The 24,978-nt window shown below is 36.3% G+C and overlaps 1 protein-coding gene across 3 annotated transcripts in view; it reads right to left on the bottom strand.

Annotated features, from left to right (window-relative positions):
- Positions 1–24,978, bottom strand: part of LOC129750587 (janus kinase and microtubule-interacting protein 3-like) — a 483,814-nt gene that overhangs the window by 389,791 nt on the left and 69,045 nt on the right. For all 3 annotated transcript variants that reach the window (XM_055745554.1, XM_055745552.1, XM_055745553.1), the window contains exon 4: positions 16,038–16,151. In XM_055745554.1, the coding sequence (XP_055601529.1) occupies positions 16,038–16,151 (114 nt within the window). The remainder of the gene's footprint in view (positions 1–16,037; positions 16,152–24,978) is intronic.

Raw genomic sequence — 24,978 nt, 5'->3', positions numbered from 1 at the left:
TTTCAGTTGATTTTCTTTTCAAAAACAATGTTTGATCTTTTCAGATACATAAAGAGAGAGTTTACTTTGACCCCCGAGGGCCAATCTGGAAGGTGGATTTAAAAACAGCGATAAACAAGATCATATCACGTAAGTTACATAGTATTCTTGAGTTCTTGAAATTTGTATCATAATCATGTTTTCGCAAGAGCTTTTATTTTCTTTCAGGGTTATGGCCGCGGCGGTTCCCCCAGCAGATGCAAAAAAAAACAAACAGTGCAGTGGTTATAATAAAAATTCATGCCACTGATAAATTAAATTAGATAATTAAAATAAAATAAAATATGTTTCATTAAAAACGAAAAGAAAAACAATGCAATTTATCTGTTCAAATTGATTTTATTAATATTTTTAATCTGCGATGTCCCACGTTCACGGGGAGCAGCAGTAGAAACAGCCATACTAATGATTAAATTGAAATTCCTGTTGGATTCTTAGCATCAGTGCGATTCAGCCATTTATCATTTCGTGGCAAAGTATCATCTGATGGTTGGCTTGATCGAATTTGCGGGTCAGAACCAAACAACCATATTTATGTTCCTGTAGACGCGTAATATAACTGATAAATCTATATATTTTTCTCCGTGCTTGATCCCAAACAACCAAGAGTCGAACACCTTTATTAAAGGAAAGCATGGAAAATTACATATTAGCTGAAAAAGACAAACAACGCCCCAATATGTACGTTGTAAGTGAATAATTTTGCCCAATTCCCATGAGTTAACTACATGTACTCATTGATCAACTTGAAAGTTGCTTAAGTGATTTATATGAACGTTTTAAGGGACTTTAGTCAGAAAAAGGGTTTAACTAAGTCACAAAAAGTGCATTGAAGTGCTTTCTTCCCGGATGGCTGGTTGTCTGTTTGGACGGGTGCACCTACGGATATGCTGCAAAATCATATCACCACTTCGAGTTTTAGTTTCATTTAGTTAAAGTTAGAACAACATCTAGGCGTGGCATTGTGGTAGCATCTTCGATTGTCACCACGAAGGTCGGGGTTCGATCCCCAAGCCGGGTAACATTTTTTATCAATACGTAATTTGATTACTTGAGTGACCATTCTGATGCGTTATATGTAGGAAATGTAGGAAAGACGCGATCGAGCAGAAAATTGAAAAATTTCGGCAAATCACAATTTGACGAGTTTGGAATCCGGCGCGTGGCATCATGGTGGCACCATGTACAGGACAAAGTAAATAATCTAGAAAACGTGAAGTGAACTGATGCCGAGGGTGAAATTTAGATAGAGAATTTTCGGCCCATTTACTTTTTTTTAAAAGCTGATATGAAAGGCCGATGGAAGCTGAAAAGAAGGTCATAAAGACTTGTTTTGGAACTTGAAAGAATCAATAAGAACCGCATACGACGCACTTTAGATCAATGTTGGGGCTGACTGAGCTTTTCCGTAGCTCTTTATGGGACATTTGGTTGCTTGAGATATGGTATGATAACAGGATCAATAATTCTCACTTCATTTTGTGTTGTTATTACGGTTGAAAAATCTTATCTTCACACTTATATGAGGGCCTAAGAGTCAAAGGGTGTAGTCAATTTGGAGTTTTAAATTTCAAACGATTTTTCACTTTTCAAATTTACTTGATGAAATATTCAAATTTTTAGATTTTTTTTCATATTTTTTTCAAACTAGCGAAAACTACAATCTTCAGAATAATACATATATGTAAAACGAGAAAAAAGAAACCTTTGAAGCGCGTTTTCTCTAAAACAGCTTTGATGCATTTAGGGGAAAATGTACCCGACCTTGGCACCTAAGGCATGGTTTAACCTTTTTTTCAACATTCCAACCTTCCTGTTGAGTGCATCATAGAACATCCTTTGAAGAATTTAATTGCTAACTTGCTTAGGGCTCAACAAAAATATGTTTTCTCTTTGGAACTTTCAGTAATGTGAGCAAAATGCATGCAAAGTACTCACTGCGGTGCTCCAATTACTTGGCCGCCGTACCAATTGTTTGCCGTTTCGATGATCCGATTCTTGGCCACCAGCAATGTGCAATAGATCTTTACCAACAATGCTCAATTGACAGTTAACAGAATCGTTAGCTATTCTGAATATAAGGCCACTGACAGAATGACGTCAGCTAAGCGTAAAGTTCTTTGCGACGATGGAACACCGGGCTTCACTCATACAACAAAAAGGCTTTCGAAAACATTGATGAAGTTTGGTTGGAAGGGAAGCACAAAATAAGCTTTCATTTCAAAAAGTCGGAAGTCTAGTTTAATTTTTAAAACTTTTACCTTTTTACTCATTTAAACAAAGTAAAAAAAAAAGTGATAAAATCTGAATAAGCCAATCAATCTAGGAAAAGTATTTCAGATGACATGGGCTTATCTAGACTAGCCCAGGTTTTCAACGTAGAGTTTTAAAAAAAAGTTGGTGTGGTCCAGCTGCCAGAATATTGAGGTAAAATATCCGTATCTTGCCCCGATTGATTCACATTCCTCGAAATTTCATAAATAGATTTCACAGTTCATCATTTTTGCGAAGTTTTTTGAGACAATTTCATCAAAATAAAAATCAAATACGACTTGAACGAGAGTAATACTGAAAGGTTTGAGCCGTGTCAAATAAACGAATTATTAAAAAAAATGACTTGAACGTGGTTGTTGTGAAAGTGGTAGTAACGTTGAATTGAAATATCTTATTTTGAACTTTTTTCATGGATTAGATTTTTCGAAATATTGGAAAAATTGCTTAGATTTCCTCAGTTTTTTTGGACAATTTCCTGACTTGAATGCTTACTTGACAAATTCAGGAATGCTAAGCCTAACGACAGATTCATTAACGACACTTCTATGCTTCTGTGCATCATGATGTGTTTTCATTTATAAATCATTGTTTAAGTATTCATTTTGAGTTTTTATAGACCATAAGTTGATAGTAAAATACTCTAGGAGGCTTGCGAATGCGACACATAGGGTTATTTTCACAACAACTATCTTTGTATTGTGGAGTTTGGCTTCATAAAGTAAGAAATTGAAAAATTCCTTGAATGGTATTTTAAAATGTTGCCCTTTTGAAGTTGTTAGCTGAGATTATGAGCTTCTAGCAAGAGCCATCTTGAATGCACGGGGCGTTGCGCAGTGGTTTGACACGCCAAATAGATGTTATAATGTAAACCTTGCTAAATCATTTTTTTTTTTTAATTCGACTCACATCTAATATTTCAAGGAATAATTGGAAAGAAAACGATATTTTCCTGAACTTACAACTTATGTTTCCAAGAAAAAAATAAGAACAAAAATCCAAAAAATTAAATCTGAGTATATGGTTCCCAAGCAATAGAAAACGATTCCAAAACTTAATTAATTATGTATTTTATATACTCAAGTCATACATTGCCATCAATCTAACAGTTTTATGATAAGAGAAACATCTTAAGTCTTGTGAGTTACTTAATTTCACTTAGTTTTTTTTATTTCGAACCACTGTGTTCTGTAGGAGACCACGTGGCATTTGCTCGGCAGACTGCAATGCAAATGCTGCTCGCACGCACACCAATGTACCTTTGATTCATGGTTCCCAAAGCACGATTTTTGCATTTTCAATGTTTAGATATGACTTTTAGTTAGTCGAATCACTTATGTTCTCCAACTTATTTCGAAGCTTAGGTTGATAGAAACGGTCTTATCATACAACCCAATTAGTTCGAAAACATTTGTGCGTACTTTAAAATGAATTTTTAGGGAATACATCAGCCCAAAAACACCTATTTAATGAACATGTACTTTTTCCAGCTTCCAACACTGGTGGTGTATTTCGATTGAAGTTGCATGCCAAGAAAAGGAGCAAAATAAGTTTTAAATTTTTATTCAAAACCTAAATAAATATTCATTCTTTTGTCTTTCTTGTATTTTTTGATTATTGCCGAGTTTAACTGTAGGCATGAGTATTTATTGCAAATTTTTCAAATAAATGTCCGCGTTTTGCATGTGAATTTAACAATTGCACTAGAAAGGTGATTTCATCATACGGTGATTTCCAACATAATTGCCTCGGATGCAGATCGAAAAAAATTTACTACTTTAATAAAGTACAAACAATAAAAAAAAAACGGTATGCACAGATTTGAAACAAATTATTCTCTCCGCAATGAAAATATATTCAAAATTTTTTAGCTCAATTTGGATCTGAAAAACATGAAAAAACATGTTGGCATGCCAAGAAAAGGACCATGCCAAAATAGGGCTCACTTACCCTATACACCTTTGGCCAAGGGCCACACATTATATACCACATTACAAGCTGTTTAGTGCATACGAAATTATTATTTGCATTACCGATGTTAAGCTATACTGACTGTTTTTAAAGCTCTGACTAAAGCATGCAGTAAAGCACATGGAATGTGTTTATAGCTTATTTGCATTATATCTCCATTTTGTTATCAAAACTCATTGTTACATTTAGCATTCAGTATTTTGATAAAATGCTAAACAAATCTCAACTCTATTGTCTGTGGTTGCGTAAGATATGCATGTGTTTTATAAAACATGTATGAGAATGATATTTTATTCTTCGCTTTGTAACCAAGTCAGTTGATCTAACCTGCAGAAGATTTTAAAGGTTTATGAATGCAAAAAAAAACCTTCAGAGAAACTCTAATTGTGGTCTATTCTTGGGTCGCATTTGTACAATATTGGACCAATAAAACGGGAGACAATCCAATTAAAACTACTGCCAACTCCACCAGTGGTCTATTAACTGTCAAACTGTTTGAAAGTTAAATTAAAATTTTTATAATGGATCACTATTCACTAGTCGAAATTTGGGTCTAAACCGACTTTTCGGGCTAGCCCTTAAAGATTCGATATCGGTTATTCCAATCTGAAACCCTATAGCAATAACCTCGTAAGGAATCCCATGAACACAGAGAAAGCTTGGCTACATTTTAAAGGGATCGATGCGCAATCTGGAATCGACATTGTGAACTGTTGGAAAAATTGTCCAATAAACCAAATCGAGTGTCCAGTCAGTATGGTCATTGCTTGAAGTGGTATTGACCATGGTTAATATGCTCTCAAAGGTAGAATTAAATGTGGATGACTCGAATCTGGCGGCGTACACATTAAGAACTTCCTTACACTCAACCTCTAATATACTCAAACTTGCGTATTAATCACCACCCGAATGAAACTCCCTCTCTTCAAATTAGGGTGTAGTGTAAGGTGGAACGTTTTCAAGATAACTCATCCGCGAAAAGCAACTGCGGCCGAGAAGACGTAGCCCTCGCACGAAGTGTAACCTGTATACAACGCTCTTTAGACCGGTTTTCTCTACGGGCATGAGACATAGATATTGCTCGAGGGGGACCTGTGCACACTCGGAGTATTCGAGCGAGGAGTTTTAAGAACCATCTTTGGCGGCATGCAGGAGAGGAGCAATGTGGAGCTCAAGAGTGAACCTCAAGTTCGTGTCTACCAAGCAAGCCTCTCTAATAAAATAAAAAAAAAAAAAAAAAAAAAAGTTCGCGCGACTCCTCGGCGAACCCAATATTCAGAAAGTGGAAGCTTTTTTTTCAGACTTGAGCATTCATCTCCAATGCTCTCATGGCAAAAAAAAACTAAAATCTGAGGAAAATAAAACTTAAAAACAAGATTCACTAACACTTACACTGAAACCAAAATCACACTTAAAATACACTTGAAGATTCTCTTAAAAGTAAGAATTTAGTGAATTTCTTCATTTCAAGTGACCAAGGTACATTTCCCTTGCCACTCACCTAAATTTAAAGAGAGCGAGACAATATTCACTCATCACTAGAGTTTTAGGTGACAGGCACTTGAATTCTTCTCCGCTCACTTGACCGATCACTTAAAATTCAAATGAATCTACGAATAGCGCATGTCAACGATGTTGGAATTGGATATGTTTATTGTGGCTTAGAAGGGAAACTTGAACCAGTTGTGTTTGTGCTGTTGACGCAGAAAAAAAGTTATTTATTATTTAAAAAAATAATTGTATGCTTCCAGAGCTCGATTAAAATATCGTTTAGCATTTCAGTTTGTTTGTTATAGAAGGTGGATGGATAAATCGAAACCATAATAATAAATTATATTTTTCTTTTATTTCTACTTATTCAATCCATCAAGTTCTGGAGACACTATATCCAATTATGTTTTTTTTTTTTTGGGAAATTTCAAATTCAAAATTTCAAGCGCAGTAAAAATAAAAGTTAGTTTCATGAAATTAAGTGAATACTCGAAAAATATTTAATTTATTTATTATTTGCAAAAAACAGCAACAAAAATGCCCAGTTGAGGTGGAAAACGAATGGTTTTTCCTAGTCGAAACATTTAATCGGACCCGATAAATTGTTTAAAAAAACAGTTATGTTTTAATTTTTTATTTAAATAATAACTTCGCCGCTCACTTGAAATTCACTTGACGGTTACTTAAAATTCACATGAATTGACAAATGGCCAAAATTCACTCCAATCGTCACTTACATTTCAAATGAAAATTACTTTCAGTGTATCGAATAGATGTTGGTCATACGATGCATACACGGAAAATAATAAAAAGGTAAAATTTACCGAGTTAGCAAAGGTGAACGCTCGTGAAAGCCAAAAAGGTAACTTCTACCTCTTAGAGGTGAAACTCACCTGACAGTGAGGTAAAATTTACCTGAATCGAGGTTGGGAAAAAGGTACAATTCACCGAGAAAAAAGGTGAATCCAAAAAAGGTAAATCTTACCTCGTAGCGAGGTGAAGTTCACCTGAATTGAGCTCGATAAAAAAGTATAATTCACCTAGAAAAAAAGGTAAATCCAAATAAGGTAAAACTTACCTCGTACTGAGGTGAGTTTGACCTGGATTGAGCTAAACAAAACGGTACAATTCTTCTAAAAAAAAGTAACTATTCGCCGAACCCGTTCATTGAGGTTAAGCTGTTTTGTCATTCTAGGAACAAGTTTTGCTTTGTGCCTAATATGTGAAAATCGGAATAGAATGGTAAGTGTTCTTAAATATCATTTAGTTGTGCTGGTTCTTGTCATAATACTATTGATTTTGTTTCAGATCAGCCCATAGAGCTTAGAGGTGTATTCCACGTCATCCTCCAGCCGGAAAAGCCGAACCTGACCGGATTAGTCGAACGGAGGAGGCCATGAATGTACGCAACGCAGGTGGGTTCAGCGGCCATAGCGGCTCAGAAGAACGCGAAGCCGAATTACCAGTCCCCATTTATCTCCAAGAAATATCATTTTTGAAAGAATTTTGTATTTTTTCAATTCTTATTGAAGAAAACAATCAAACCAACCAGCATACCTTTTAAATCAGTAAATGGGAAAACGGTATTATTTACTATTTTGCTAGGTGAATGCGAAAAAGGTTAAATTTACCTTTTGCTAGGTAAATTGAAAAAAGGTAAAATTTACTTTTTTGCTAGGTGAACGAAAAAAAGGTAAAATTTACCTCGAAAGAGGGGTGGAAAAAATTCACCTCGCAAAAAGGTAAATTTTACCTTTTTTTTATTTTCCGTGCAGAGAAACCTTAGCAACCCAGGGGGATGCAATGCTATACAATTTTTCTATGTAGGTATCGTGTGACTATCATCTATTTGCTAAGTGTTAGTGAATCTCGTTTTAAAGCTTTTTTTTATCAGATTTCAGCTTTTTTTTTGCCTTGAGATCATTGGAGATGAAAGCTCAAATATGAGAAAAAAAAAAGCATAAATCTGAGAAAAAGCTTAAATCTGGGAAAAAAGCTTAAATCTGAGAGATGTTCTCCACACGGCTTCTATAACGTTACATCCGGGTGGATACAACCGGGTTATTTTTTAGCCAAAGTTCTTATTTATAAAGAACTAGCTGACCCGGTGTGCTTTGCTACCCCTTCCATAGAAAAAATTTAAGTTTGTTGAAATTACTTCAATTAAAATAAATTTTAATGAAATTTAAAAATTATTCAAAAGTGTAATATTTTTCATGGCATTTGAGCTAGATTGTCTTGAGTCTAAACGTAACTTGAAGGTTTGTAGGTTGAAGGAGCCACAATAGAAGGGATCTTCAATACAATAATTAATCCCTTTAAATTTAAGAACAAATTCGCCCCTTTTTAAAGTGGGAGGAGTTTTTAAATACAGGCAAATTTGCACATTACCAAAAAGTGTGCCTAATTTTATGAAAACATTTAGACACTGGTTTTGTTAATAACATGTATTTTTTTTAACTAACGACAAATAACTATCCTTCAGGCAATCGTGTCTACCTAATAACATGAATGTTACATTTATTGAATATGAGAATCTTCACTCATTAAAATAGGAAGCGTCTATCAATACAATATATCATTGAATTGATAAAAAATAGTATTTGTTAATTCGATAAAATATCGTCAACTATGTTGAAACGATTACGTTCATCAGTTTTTAAGCAAAAAAAATTTTCGAGGATTTTTTCATATTTTTGTTAATTTTGTATGGGGACCCCACCCTTTTTTTTATTTGAAAGGATTAGAAAGTATTACAAAAACCAATCCCGGTCTTAAAATCGGCTACACACCAAATTTCACATTGATCGGTAGTTTCCGAAATTTGTTCGAATTGTGTCATAAAGGGTAATACGAACAAAATTTGGTCAAGGGAAAACGCGTGTAAACCGGTGAAATCGTTTATTTAAAAAATCAAATTAAATTTATTTTTCAAGTTTTATTAGTATAAAATTTAGGAAAAATATTCAGTTAGGCTTCTGCTTTTCCAAATCCGAATTGCCGGGCCTTACGCTTAACCCCTGCCATCAGGTTTTGTACAGCCACCTTGTCCACCTTCTTCGCCGCAGAAAGCCAGTTTGCCTTGAACTGCTGCTCGTCCTTAGCAGTTTTTTTTGGTCTTCTTTAGGTTCCGCTTGATAATAGCCCAGTATTTCTCAATTGGGCGGAGCTCTGGCGTGTTGGGAAGGTTCTTGTCCTTGGGAACCACCTGCACGTTGTTGGCGGCGTACCACTCCATGACCTTTTTACCGAAATGGCAAGATGCCAAATCCGGCCAAAACAGTACGGAACAACCGTGTTTCTTCAGGAAAGGCAGCAGACGTTTATTCAAACACACTTTCACGTTAATTTCTTGGTTGACAGTCCCGAAAGCTATGAAAATGCTGCTTTTCAAGCCACAGGTACAGATGGCTTGCCAAACCAGATATTTCATCGCGAACTTTGACAGTTTCATGTGCTTGAAAATATCTGCTACCTTTCCCCTTCCTTTTGCTGTATAAAACTCTTTTCCCGGAAGCTGCTTGTAGTCGGCTTTGACGTAGGTTTCGTCGTCCATTACCACGCAGTCAAACTTCGTCAGCATCGTCGTGTACAGCCTCCGGGATCGCGCTTTGGCCGTCGTATTTTGTTTATCATCGCGATTTGGAGTCACTACCTTCTTGTAAGTCGATAGTGCTGCTCGTTTTTTGGCTCGATGCAAAGTTGTAGACGATACATCCAGCTTATTTGCGGCATCTCGGAGAGAGAGGTTAGGATTTCGCTTGAAACTACCGGCAACTCTCTTTGTCGTCTCAGCGGCTTCCAATTTTCGATTTCCCCCCGATCCAGACTTCCTGGCTGTCGACAAACGTTCCCCAAACACTTTAATTACATTTGTAACGGTTGATTTGGCAACTTTTAGCGATTTTGCCAGCTTTGCGTGCGAGTAGCTCGGATTTTCGCGATGCGCGAGCATAATTTTGATACACTGCTCTTCTTCCTTGGACGGCATTTTGACAACTGAAGAGTGAATTCCAAAATCAAAATAGGAGCAACATTCTACACACACACACCTTCAAAATGAGGGGTGTTCAGGTTTTTTAAATGCAAAATTGAAAGAAATACGTCAAGTTGATATTGACCAAATTTTGACCGTATCACCCTTTAATCAAAAATAATGTTTAAGTAGAAAGCTGAATAACTACAACAATTATAAAGCGTAATATTTAGCGGTCGATACTGAATGTCACTAAATCGTCTTCATGTACTTTGCAACAAAGTATGCAACTGAAAATTGTTCAAGGAGTCATAGCTCATAACTTTCATATGGGCTTGTGATATAGCTCAGTTGGCAAGTCTGTTGTCTCCTGAGCAGATGTCCGCGAGTTCGAGCCCAAGAGTAAACATCGAACACAGTTGCACCGGATAAGTTTTTCAATAACGATCCGCCAACTGTAATGTTGATAAAGTCGCGAATGCCATAATGATTGTAAAACGACTATAAACGAAACAAAAAAAAATAACTTTCATATTAAGTCATCTATATATATAAAAATGAATGTTTGTCTGTCTGTCTGTTCCCTATAGACTCGAAAACTACTGAACCGATCATCGTGAAACTTGGCATGTGAGGATTTTTGGGGCCGAGGATGGTTTCTGTAATAGTTACAAACCGCTCCGACTTAAGGGAGAGGGGGCTTCCATACAAAATTTGTCGTTTTTCGAAACAAATTAAAGTCATGACATCCATTTTCTCGAGATTTTTTTTCCTTTGGGCGGTTTGTTTTTCGTCTCCACGGTCGAGGCGTCGCGAGCCAACGTCGCAAAAGGATAGTAACCATGGCATAGCATACTGATCAGTGAGAATATTTTGGCGCGTATTGCTCAACTCTCAACCAAAAATATTTTCAATGCAAGGCGTGGCGATATGAAGCCTTGATGTGATTTTTTTTCTACTTGATTCCTAGCTCATTTGTACAGCACATGGTTATGAATGACACCTAGATGTGAACCAGATTGACATTTTGCCGATCAAATAAGACATATACATTTTTTTTTGCCAAAATCTGAAATTGAAAGTCATGGCATCCATTTTTAGAGATTTTCTTTTCTTCGAGGGTTTGTTTTTCATCTCTCTGGTCGAGCAAACGTCTTCGCAAGTGGATAGTAATCAAAACATACTGTTCATTGATCGCTGGAAAAATTCAACATTCGAATAAAAACCAATTGTTCAAAAACCAAATAATCCCATATTTTGTTCATTTTCATGTAGGTAGCATTTGTTGTCTAAAAAATATAAATTTAGTTCTGATGCTAATGAAATAATGGTATGAAACTTTGCGGATAATTTAAAAAAATACAAAAAATAAAGAATTTACATACAATTTTTAACCCATTTCACCTACAAAGTTGTTTTTGAATCATATCTATAACAGAAATATGAATAAAATGTTTTCTACAGAGGTAGATCGGAAATATTTTGTTTATCATGTAAAAATGTACTAAACTGAAGTTTTATCAAGCGTCATTTAAAGTTAAAGAAGATCAAAAAATCCGATCCGACACATGAACTGATCAAGAGCCTTTTCTTTAAATTAGATAAGATAGGACTGACGTGTGCATAAGTGAACGGTATCAGTGAAATAAATTTTCATTCAAGGAACACTAGAGCATGTTCAAACGTTAAACTTTTCTCTGTTACAAAAAAAATAAAAAAAATATGTTTTCTTCTAGAAATTGTTACTTCGGCCCAAATATACAACTGAAACGAATCTAGAAATGAAAATGGAAGCTTTTTATCTATATATATAAAAATGAATGTTTGTCTGTCTGTCTGTTCCCTATAGACTCGGAAACTACTGAACCGATCATCGTCAAAATTGGCATCTGAGGGTTTTTGAGGCCGGGGATGGTTTCTGTAATAGTCAAAATTCCATCCGACTTAAGAGAGGGGGGGCTTTCATACCAAATTTGTAGTTTTTCGAAACAAATTAAAGTCATGACATCCATTTTCTCGAGATTTTTTCTTCCTTTGGGCGGTTTGTTTTTTGTCTCCATGGTCGAGGCGTCGCGAGCCAACGTCGCAAAAGGATAGTAACCATGGCATAGCATACTGATCAATGGGAATATTTTGGCGCGTATTTCTCAACTCTCAACCAAAAATATTTTCAATGCAAGGGGTGGCGATATGAAGCATTGATGTGATTTTTTTCTACTTGATTCCTAGCTCATTTGTACAGCACATGGTTATGAATGACGCCTAGATGAGACCCAGATTGACATTTTGCCGATCGAATAAAACATATACATTTTTTTCAAAATCTGAAATTGAAAGTCATGGTGAAAAACAAACCCCTCAAATAAAAGAAAATCTCTAAAAATTGATGCCATGACTTTTTTTTTGTTCGGTAAAACGACTATAATCGAACAAATAGTTTAATATATTTTTCATTACCATGATAAGTGCTGTTTGGGAAAACTTCGAGCTATAATGTCTCATGTCCACGAGTTTGGAATATGGCGAAACATTTTTTTTAACATAATTTTGGCGCAAAAAGGATAGATATTCAAACTGCTTCGTAGGCGAGGATGGTGAAAAAAGCTGTTTGAAAATGGTTATTAAAAATCCTTTTCATCGTTTTTTTTTTAATTTCCATAGCTTATTTTTTCAACTCCAAAAAATACCCTATCTAAAGCTTATCAGGAGCTGGAAGTGCTCATAATACAGAATATTAGGAATATACTCAAAAAACTGTCTCGGTTCACGGTTTTGATCGGTTTTCAAAATTCTATTTCCATAAAGTACAATGTGCAATAAATTCCATTATGCGAATCTTTGTCTTTCAATTAGAAATTTATGTAAACTCGAGCCGGTTAAATTTGCCTACCTTCTTCAAGCAGTGGGGGACAAAATTGGAAAAGATGGGGGAGCTCCCATATAAATTTAAGATAAAGAGCTTTTCAAAGAAGGGACCATATTTAAAAAGGTTTTTTTGGGTACAGAGTACAAATTTCAGATCTTGAAAAACGAGTTTAGAGATAAAGTTTCAGTAAATAATTGTTATATACCATCTTTGAATTGCAATTCAGAACTGCAGCTGCAGCTCTCATTTCAAAGTTGTTGGTTCTGAAGTATGATGAGGTTTGATTTAAAAAAATGCTTACAAAAATCTAAATTTGAATAAATTTTTACAAATTACATTTATTTTTGGAAGGTGTAGCAAAGCACAACGGGTCAGCTAGTATTAAGATAATTTTTTTAATTTGTTTATCTTAGGGAAATTTTATAAAATTTCAACCTCGAATGCCAACGGATAGAACCAAAGCCAAGAAAGATGAATGGACATACTGAAGCTAACTGACCCTGACTGGACTGCTGATGCTTATGATGCCCGAAGCAAAAGCGTTTTTCATTTTCAGTAAACCCGCAACCACTCGCTGTCTGTCTGTGGAGAATTCCAACTTAGAAGCTCGATGAGTAATAACTAAGCGCGTGCGTGTTCCCCATTCCGAACGTTGTCATAATTGCGCTCTAATCTCGGCTCCAGTGTCTTGCTCCCTGATGATGGATTCCGAATGAGTATGAACGCCCCATGCGAAATTAAATTCTAAGCCCATGGGCCCTGGGGCAAGTTCTCACGCCTCTGGATCGACTGGATGGCTTTCTTTGCATTCGAAAGTTAACTTTTGATTTTGGTTTTACCCCTAGAAGTCAAGAAACATGAATGAGTCAAGAATCGTTGGCCAAAGGGTATCATTAAAGTGTAGCAGAAATTTGCAATTTTTGGAACGATTACCGATCCCAAGAGTACACTGAAGATGAAAATGACCAAATCAGTTAGGAATTTGATGAAAAATTCAATTTGTTTGGAATCCATCTTGACTTTATAATTTCTGTTACTATAATTAAGACTTTTAGAATATTGAACGAAACTTGAAGACATGAATCAAACTTTTTTTTAATCTCTCAAGCGAGCAAAGGGTTAAGACCCACTCCCAAATAATGACCGTAATCCGGTGTGGATTCTGGACTCCATTGGCCACATATTACGTAGATAAATGCGTTGTTGTCTCGAGATGAGCTGCCAGCCAAGATGCCTCCGGGGGCTCAAAAACACATAAGTGCTTATTATGAGAATAGCAGGACGGCGGGCGTTATGGCTTTTTCTTGTGCTTTTGCTTAAAAGAACTCATTCAAAAGACAACAGCAAAATCGGTACGCATTAGTGTAGTTAGTCTGGAACGGCATCTAGAAAAGCTTCAGGCAGATGCTATTTAAATAATTAAGAAACTGTAGCATCAACCAAAAATTTCTCTTCATGCAAAATTGACTTCGTAACTTTTTGAAATCTACAATTTATGAACATGTATAATGTTAAAAAATTAGTGACATTCTAGAAGCTTGGATTTATGTAAAATCACCTAAATTTAAACGAAAAACTAATCCATAAAGCTGACCAAGCATCAGACAATATTGCACATAGGAAACAGCGCACCATTATGATTCATTCATAAATCTCTGCACTTGAATGAACTGCACATCGAAAAGGATTCTGAAGAACTTCACGCCCATTCGAATTAGTTTGCTTTGCGGTTAGACATTTTCTGGGTGGGATTTACCGGTAAAGCTGCGGATGCATTCATCATACAAGTGACCGCTCAGTGGTTCCCAAATAGTTTTTAAGATAAATGCTATTGGTTTCATATTGCTATTGCATTGGTATTGCATTGGTATTGCATTGCTATTGCATTGCTATTGCATTGCTATTGCATTGCTATTGCATTGCTATTGCATTGCTATTGCATTGCTATTGCATTGCTATTGCATTGCTATTGCATTGCTATTGCATTGCTATTGCATTGCTATTGCACTGCTATTGCATTGCTATTGCATTGCTATTGCATTGCTATTGCATTGCTATTGCATTGCTATTGCATTGCTATTGCATTGCTTTTGCATTGCTTTTGCATTGCTTATGAATTGCAATTGCATTGCTTATGAATTGCTATTGCATTGCTATTGCTTTGCTATTGCATTGCTATTGCTTTGCATTGCATTGCTTTTGCATTGCTATTGCATTGCTATTGCATTGCTATTACATTGCTATTGCATTGATATTGCATTGCTATTGCATTGCTATTGCATTGCTATTGCATTGCTATTGCATTGCTATTGCATTGCTATTGCATTGCTATTGCATTGCTATTGCATTGCTATTGTATTGCTATTGCATTGCTATTGCATTGCTATTGCATTGCTATTGCATTGCTATTGCATTGCTATTGCATTGCTATTGCATTTCTATTGCATTGCTATTGCATTGCTATTGCATTGCTATTGCATTGCTATTGCATTGCTATTGCATTGCTATTGCATTGCTATTGCATTGCTATTGCATTGCTATTGCATTGCTATTGCATTGCTATTGCATTGCTATTGCATTGCTATTGCATTGCTATTGCATTGCTATTGCATTGCTATTGCACTGCTATTGCATTGCTATTGCATTGCTATTGCATTGCTATTGCATTGCTATTGCATTGCTATTGCATTGCTTTTGCATTGCTTTTGCATTGCTTATGAATTGCAATTGCATTGCTTATGAATTGCTATTGCATTGCTATTGCTTTGCTATTGCATTGCTATTGCTTTGCATTGCATTGCTTTTGCATTGCTATTGCATTGCTATTGCATTGCTATTGCATTGATATTGCATTGCTATTGCATTGCTATTGCATTGCTATTGCATTGCTATTGCATTGCTATTGCATTGCTATTGCATTGCTATTGCATTGCTATTGCATTGCTATTGCATTGCTATTGCATTGCTATTGCATTGCTATTGCATTGCTATTGCATTGCTATTGCATTGCTATTGCATTGCTATTGCATTGCTATTGCATTGCTATTGCATTACTCTACATTGCTATACATTGCTTTTGCTATGCTATTGGTTGGAATTGCTTTTCAATTGTCTACTTATACAAAACGCTTGTCACTAAAATCTCACAATGTTTTTATTTTGGTTTAAAATCGCACATTTTATTGAATGAGGCCCTCTGTTTGTTTTTGGTGAGCTTTGAAAGTTCCATATTAGCTGAATAGCAATTTCAATGGGAACAGATATTCAGTTTGGGGCATGGGAGTTTAAAAATCAGATTATATGCTGATTCAGTTATTCAGGGACCAATTCTTGCGTAAACATTACATGAGAACGGCTGACGTCCACCTCTTCAAGGCGAATGTATGAAATCGCGATTGAAACGAGTAAGAAAAGGAAACTTACCAGCCGCTGGATCTCGCTCTTGGCAGACTTGGTCAGTTGAGTCAATCGTAGCTCGTACAGGTCCCTCTGCACTCGAATGTCCGCAGCCTTCCGCCGTTCGGCGTCGGAGGAAATCTGGAGGAGAAACAGAAAAGAGAGAGCGGAAAAAACTCAGGTCATAAGTGGAAGCTGTAATGTTGTTGTTTTTTTCTGCTTCTGTCTGTTGTTGTTATTATTAGAGATAGACTCTTTTCATTCTTCTTGTGGGCTCTAAGATGATTGTTCGATTTTTTGTTAGTTGACTACTGAACCGAATGATGCTCGACCAAGAGATGGTACACAATGAACAATAAGATGAGAATCTAAATTGGTCCATACATAAGAGAAGAGAAAAACACCTACAAAAGAAATGAAACATGCTTATATAGATGCGTGTATCTCGAGAAGGAAGACTTAAATCATGTCTTGTATGCAAATAAGAGGTTACTTGAGATGGTTGTGTTTTTTTCTCCCTTCTATCGCTAATGCCTAATACCTGAATGCCAATATGCATCGCGCCCTCACTCATGAGGAAGTGTCGGGTCATGATGTTTGAAAACAATCAATGAACTACAACAACTGGGCGCCGACATTTTTCAGGACCATCCTTACCCAGTAGTAGTGGCTGAGTAACACATTTTTTATTGCTTGCCTTCTCTGTTATGGTTTGTCTGTTGAGATGAAGCAACAATAAAACCATCATAGAGAAACACGAATTCATTATATTGAATTGAACTTCACCCGGGTGCATTGGGAGTCAAAAGTCGTCAAACCGACTGAAAATCAAATATGTAAAAACTAGACGAGCTTTTGAAATAAAAGAGCAGATAACTGATATAAATCTGATATTTTTTAAATCGTTCAGAATAGTTTGAGTTTATAGAAAAAAAATAACGATCCTCCGCAAGTTGAATTGAAATAAAGCACTCTCGAATTTTATTAAATTCAAAGCAAACTTATGTACATCGCCAAATCTATTTTTATGGGTTTATAACCAAACTGGCTGACCCGGAAAAGAAAAATAGAACGGGAGACTGAAGAGGAAAATTGAAACGAGAGTAGCATAGCTTAGAGTAGGACAGCGGCGACAGAGCCCGAGAGTCCTGAGCACTAGTGTGAGGATAGTGCTTGACGGATTGGAATAGATGGTCTCTTCTGAACTTCGAGATAACCTAACCTCCAATTCAACCGAGTAGTAACAGTTTGTTAACAAAAGTATCATATGCCAGTCACCTAACCTCACTAGATTCAAAAAGTTTTTACTAGTGATAGTCTATCTGAATCTGAATCGTAAGAATTCTACAAAACAAAAAAAAATTAAACTGTTGAAAACACAGGTTTAAGTGGTGGAATAGAGTTTATCTTCATTCAAGATAGTTCGTCAAGTCCTTAAATATCTACATATTACATTAGCGATAGCTATTTGTCACTTTCCACTTCTCATATTCCCTAACCGGGAAAGTACTCATTGAGTAAAATGCGATTACTACTTATTGTGATATACTACATACTACATGCTATACTGCTAACCTCAGTATGAGTAGTTTCAGTTTATAGTGTGATGATGTAAACATTTGTACACGGAAAATAATAAAAAGGTAAAATTTACCGAGATAGCAAGGTGAACGCTCGTGGAAACCGAAAAGGTAACTTCTGCCTTTTCGAGTTGAAATTGAAGTGAGGTAAATTTTTTTTTAAAGGTTTTATTAATGACACTTTACTATCCTTGCGGCATTCGTGTCTCTTCCAGCGAGGTAAAGTTTAACTGAATCAAGCAGACAAAAAAGTACAATTCACCGAGAAAAAAGGTGAATCCAAAAAAGGTAAATCTTACCTCGTAGCGAGGTGAAGTTCTCCTGAATTTAGCTGAATAAAAAAGTACAATTCACTTAGAAAAAAAAGTTGAATCCGAAAAAGGTAAAACTTACCTCGTACTGAGGTGAGTTTGACCTGGATTGAGCTATAAACAAAACGGTAGAATTCATCTAGAAAAAAGTCACTATTTGTCGAGCCCGTTTATTGAAATTAAGTTGTTTTGCCAGTCAGGAACAAGTCTTGCTTCGTGCCCAATATGTGAAAATCGGAATATAATGATTAGTATTTTTTTAGATATCATTTAGTTGTGCTGGTTCTCGTCATAGTACTTTGCATTTGTTTCAGATTGGCCCACAGAGCTTCGAGGTGTATTCCACATCATCCTCTAGATATCATTCCGGGAAAGCCGGACCTGACCGGATTAGTCGAAAGGAGAAGTGGCCATGGTAGCTCGGAAGAACGCGAAGCCGAATTGCCACGAGTCTGGCTAGGAATTGACTCAACAATAAAGTCTATTTATCTCAAATAAATATAAATTTTTTAAAATAAATTTTGTTTGTTTTATTTTTATTGCTGAAACCAACCAAACCAACTAGCACCTTTTAAATCAGTGGATGGGAAAACGGTATTATTTACTATTTTGCTAGGTGAATGCGAAAAAGGTAAAATTTGCCATTATGCTTTTTGCTAGGTGAATGGGAAAAATGACCTCATTTCTCATTTCATACCTTTTTTTATTCTCCGTGTATCGTGTTGACCATGATGAATCTAGTATATGTAGATTCAAATTTAATAAAAATTAATTGAAAATCATTGGCATAGAAGAGGTAACGATACGAATTTTTATAACAACTAGTAGACTTTTTCATCCGTGTGCTTCAGGAGGTCTGTTGCCATCGCTGCTCCAGAAGATCCAATCGAGTAATAGAGCATGTAGCCTCAACTGCCGCTTCGATGGTGAACACCCTGAGTTTGCCAACGATCGGACAAGCAACCAAAGCAACATCCGGTTTACAATTTTGATTTTTTGGTCCACCCTTAAAAGATCTTTCCTGTTATAACGGTTAATCACAGCAATTTCGGATCATCCGAAAAATGCGGAGTGTATTTTGATTAAAGATACAAAAAACTGTTCCGAATAAAATGAAATCATTACATACTCTAATCATTACTTTGTTTCTGGAAGTCTAATTTTAATAAAATAAACTTAAACCCAATTTGGTTTTAAATCTTTTGATCTTTGGTCAACGATAAGCTTGTGCACAGAACTAAAACGACTTTTTTCCAAATTTCTCTGGTTTTAACTATATCTCAAACACCTGGCATCCCTGACCCTCCTATTTCGTAAACACTTCAGCCAGCAGTCAAAACTTTTTTTAATTTGGCTGAACGTGAGATTTGGCATGTGAAACCACCATACTAGATCCATCATGGTGTTGACTATCATCACCTGTCATCAGAAATGCCAATGTGTCAGATTTTTCAGGATTTGCCTGATTTTTGAAGGTCCTCCTCCTGATAACCTGATAAGCCTCGTTTTATCCCTGTTTTCTGGAAATAATTTTGATTTTGGCTGATTTTTTTTTTGTTTTTACAGAAAATTTAATGTTTCAGTAAACAGAACTGTGTACAGATCCGTTCAAAACTCCATATCAATTCAGTGCTTGCGCGTCGTCACTCCGACCTTGAACTCAAAAACTTCACACTCTGTAGGATTCAAATTTTCTATAAAAGGTACAGCATTTTAAGGCACCTTTGTTTTATAAAGGGTGATACGGTTAAAATTTGGTCAAGGGAAACGCGTGTAAATCGGTGAAATCGTATATTTAAAATTAAATAAAATTTCTTTTTCAAGTTTAAGTAGTATAAAATTCAGGAAAAATATTCAGTCAGGCTTCCGCTTTTCCAAATCCGAATTGCCGGGCCTTACGCTTACCCCTGCCATCAGATTTTGTACAGCCTCCTTGTCCACCTTCTTCGCCGCTGAAAGCCAGTTTGCCTTGAACTGTTGTTCGTCCTTAGCAGTTTTTTTGGTCTTCTTTAGGTTCCGCTTGACAATAGCCCAGTATTTCTCAATTGGGCGGAGCTCTGGAGTGTTGGGAGGGTTCTTGTCCTTGGGAACCACCTGCACGTTGTTGGCGGCGTACCACTCCATGGCCTTTTTACCGTAATGGCAAGATGCCCAATCCGGCCAAAACAGTACGAAACATCCGTGTTTCTTCAGGAAAGGCAGCACACGTTTATTCAAACACTCTTTCACGTAAATTTCTTGGTTGACAGTCCCGGAATGAAGCTATGAAAATGCTGCTTTTCAAGCCACAGGTACAGATGGCTTGCCAAACCAGATATTTCTTCGCGAACTTTGACAGCTTCATGTGCTTGAAAATATCTGCTACCTTTCCCCTTCCTTTTGCCGTATAAAACTCCTGTCCAGGAAGCTGCTTGTAGTCGGCTTTGACGTAGGTTTCGTCGTCCATTACCACGCAGTCAAACTTCGTCAGCATCGTCGTGTACAGCCTCCGGGATCGCGCTTTGGCCGTTATATTTTGTTTATCATCGTGATTTGGAGTCACTACCTTCTTGTAAGTCGATAGTCTGGCTCGTTTTTTGGCTCGATGCACGGTTGTAGACGATACACCCAGCTTATTTGCGGCATCTCGGAGAAAGAGGTAAGGGTTTCGCTTGAAACTACCGGCAACTCTTTTTGTCGTCTCAGCGGCTTCCGGTTTTCGATTTCCCCCCGATCCAGACTTCTTGGCTGACCACAAACGTTCCCCAAACACTTTAATTACATTTGTAACGGTTGATATGGCAACTTTTAGCGATTTTGCCAGCTTTGCGTGCGAGTAGCTCAGATTTTCGGGATGCGCAAGCAAAATTTTGATACGCTGCTCTTCTTCCTTGGACGGCATTTTGACAACTGAAGAGTGAACTCCAAAATCAAAATAGGAGCCACATTCTACACACACATACCTTCAAAATGAGGGGTGTTTAGGTTTTTTAAATGCAAAATTGAAAGAAATACGTCAAGTTGATATTGACCAAATTTTGACCGTATCACTCTTTATGGCGATAAATTTTATCTGTGGGTAAAGGAATTAATTTTTAAATAACAATTTTTATTGTTTTTTTCAAAATATTTTTAAATCCTATGTTCTTGAAGTGCATTGCAAAATTTGAATCATAATATCAAAAATTGAATCAATTTTTAACTCTCATCACTTAAACTTCCAATAAGCTCTTTCTACAAAATCGCTTCGAGGAAAGCAGTTCCACAGCAAAGACAATCGCTGCCAGGGCCAGTCCGATTGCATGAATCTGCCACACCAACAGTAGATCCAGCACCCCAATCGAAACCGACAGGTTTAGTTTGACATAGTCCGGCACATTCTCTGTGAGCGCTTGCTTTAAATATGCCTCTCCGTAAATGACATTGACAAGTTTTTGAAAAAGCCGAGCCTCGAAAATACTTCCTTTGAAAATGCCAAGCATGGGGTTGCGTGCTATTTCGATATCCGAAACAGCATAGGCAAACAAATTTTCCTTGTAAGGCTGAAATCTTCGAATAGTTGTAGCTTCAAATTCCCGTACTATTTTACATACGGCTAATCCGTCGGAATACGTAATTTCATACACCGATTTCAGATTGTAATCGACACAAGAATGATGTTTGAAATTGTAACCCTGCAGCAGATGATCGATTCCTCTATCCTCCCAACAGCAAGTGTCGTTGATCTGGTCCAGCGTGAGGTCTGGTTCATCGCGAGGAGAAAGAAGAAAAGAAATCACCAACGATTGATAGCCCGCCATCAGCACCACATTCAGCAGAATGAACCATCCATTGGAGTATTGTTCCAGCTTCTTGAAGTAATGTATCGGTTGCCCGAACACAACATTGTTAAACACGTCCGTTAGATGGGTCAGAATGCAATGAATCGTATGGCGTCGCGATAGGACCGTACGAAATACGGTGCAGACCAGTATCAATGCGAGATATATGATCCAGATTGACCAGTCGAAGGGATCCGTCAGGACCGATACCAGCGATTTTCGCTCACTTCTGGGAACTAACATTCTAATGGAATCGTACTCGTTGACAGCGAGAAGGAAGTATTGCGCTAGGCTTGCAGAATTTCGAGACGGGTCCGCTACGATCAAGCCCAGCACCATGTCGTCGAAGCCATCGGTACAGTTTATTGTCGATAATATGAAATTAACCAAGTTTGTATAAACGCTAGTGTACTCTAAAGCGATATAGATTTCACGATTTTGCAAATCATGTGGTTGCAGCTCCCTTGGATCTCTATTGGTCGGGATCCACTCAACCGGAAGTTGTTTTCTCCGATCGTAGTAATACCATCTGGTCTTGGCATCATCAACAACCATGTAAAGAACACTGTGCAAACGAATGGCTAGGAATCTTTTCAGTAATTTGGAGAACAAATCAACTGAAACCACTGCCAAAATTGAGCAATGGCCAAGTTCAGTATATTTCAACTGTGTGTATTCCCAAAAAATCAACAAGCAATCCTTAGAAGTTGAACGTTGGAGTGAAGCTGTTTCCAGTGAAGCAACGCTGTAGTCGAATTGGGCTAATGAAAGAGAGTTCTGCAGGAGCCGTTCCATTGAAGAGCTCATATTGGACTCGTACAACACCTGAATGTTGGATTGTGTTTGACATTGCATTTCCATCACTGAAGCCAAGGCCTGCGGATCACCACCAGTAAAAATACCGATGTCTTCATTATTCAAAGTAGCCGTCACAAACCAGCAGCTAGCAAACACTCTCGCAATGAGCATATCGATTTTGTTGAGCGCCATTTTCGGTACTAATACAGCAATGCTTTGAAAAACTCATTCTTATAAACCTACAGTAGGTGTGAGCTTGCATGCATTGAATCTCATAAACACAATGAATTATTTGTTCGAAAATACTCTACCTGCAAATTAAACTTCCAGGATTGTTCTTGAGCTCTTGTTTGAGAAATAGCATCACACAAAAAAAAAATGTTTTATCATTCGTAATGTGTTATGCAATATTCAACATATTGATTATCACAGATTTCGTAATCGTTCCAATGAAATTATCAAATCTAATGTTTTGAATTCGTCTAGGTCATAGGTCGGCAACCTGCGGCTCACGAGCCGCATGTGGCTCTTTTGATGTAAAGCTGCGGCTCTTTAGTTAACTGCTTTAATATTATATATATTTTTGGATAAAATATTTATAAGATCGTGCTGAGTGCTGAAGTGATAATGAAGTCTTATGACCTTGCACACGGATTTTAATAGGTTCAGTAAAGAATCTTAAAATTGCATCCACTGTAGGAACAAGCGGAAAGGACCAAATGGCAAAATAGCATTTAAGAAGCCTAATTTTACCATTTCTTTTCTTTTTACTGTTTTTGAAGCATCAGCATAGAAATCAAGAATTAGTTTACCATTAACTATAAATGCAAAGAAAAACTGTTGTTTTAAAATAATAAAATTAAATTATCATCAAATTATTTATTTCCATACGTTTGAATATTTTTGAATCAATCGAACACAAACACAGGAAAACCTAAGTTTATCATTTACAAAAAAGAAGTTTTTGGACAGACTCTATTTTGGTATCTAACAACGTAAAATATTTTATATTTTCTAAATTCAATATTTGAGTTCGAAATTTGTCTATCTTAAAAGCTGCTATTTGAAGATAAACGAATGAAAACACCGAGAGAATATGAAACTCCTTGCAGATTTTTCCTCGTGAAGATTACATGTTTCTTTATCAGCAAACATTCATCATTTAAAATCAATTCCAAAGCAAAAAATCATGTGGACGATTTTTTCATGAATAGAAATCAGTTTTTTTTTTCATAAAGCCAACTTCCAAATAAAATAAAGTTTTGCTTTATATTTGTGATCTTCAGCTGAAATTTTAAAATTACGTTACCAATCAACTTTATAAAACACAATTTACCATCTAAATCGGAAATTGAATTCTGAATATTATTTCTTAATCCAAATTCTGAACCTGCATTCAAAAATTAAATTTAATATCTGTTTCCGAATCTATAATAGATATAATAGATCTAAATTCAAATTCGGAATCAAAAAATGGACCAAGATGTGAAATATATTCCAGAGCCCTCAAGCATGAATCATTAATTATAGATTGTTTTTCTCATCCGACTTGCAAATCTGAATTTTAATATGAGTTTCGAATGAAGATCTGGTTCCGAGTTTTCAGTTGTGGATGGCCATTTAAAGCTTGGCTATACCTGAATTTAGCATAAGAATTAAGTTCAAGAATTTTACTCTTTAAACAATACAAATACTCAGGACGGTTTCTAATATTCTTTTTTCCAAATTCTGAAAATAAACCATTTTAATTTTGAAAATGCTTGGATTCATGGAAATTCATGGATCAAATTTTGTATGAACCAGGATTTCCAAACTTTATCTTTCTATCAAAAGTTTCCAATAATTATTCAAATTTCAAATCAAAAATTTTAAACACCAAATATAAAAACAAAAATACAATTATGATTTAGACAGTTTGGAACCAAAATTGCAGGAATGAATTGATTCTCATTTAAAATTTAATATAAAGAATTGAGTTTCAATCAAAAAGTGAGAAAATTTTAAATAACTGTTGCAGAATTTTGAACCTGGGATTAGTGTGGGTTGACTGGACTGAAATTAAAACTGATGCTAAAGTTCTAAGTTTGTTACTTGAATAATGATCATTAAAATTTGATTGAGAACCAAAAATTGAGTGTTGAGTAAAAAACCTTGCTTGCTTTTCTTGGACCCTCATGGGAGAGGGTTTAACCCCAAAAACGCCCCCCGTTCTTACGGCCATCAGCATTCCAATTTACCGCTTCATCCGGGGCTTGCCCAGATTTTCAAAGAAAAAATTTGATGATGCCAGGCTCGGTCTGGTTGCCGTATCTCGAGGAGAAAGGCCCGGGTTTTTCAGGATTATTCACAATTTTTTTATGAAATTCCAAATTTTCCACTAATTTTACAAAATAAATTCGCATGCATTTTTTGAAATTGTTAAATAAGATTTGAACGCCTCTGATGTGCCTTGGTAGAGAAAATCATTTTTGGTGTGTTT

Source organism: Uranotaenia lowii, chromosome 3 (genome assembly GCF_029784155.1).
Source record: "Uranotaenia lowii strain MFRU-FL chromosome 3, ASM2978415v1, whole genome shotgun sequence".
In the NCBI taxonomy this organism is placed as follows: Eukaryota; Metazoa; Arthropoda; class Insecta; order Diptera; family Culicidae; genus Uranotaenia; species Uranotaenia lowii.
Note: the sequence above shows the minus strand (reverse complement) of the source record. Positions and strands in the feature narration are given on the sequence as shown.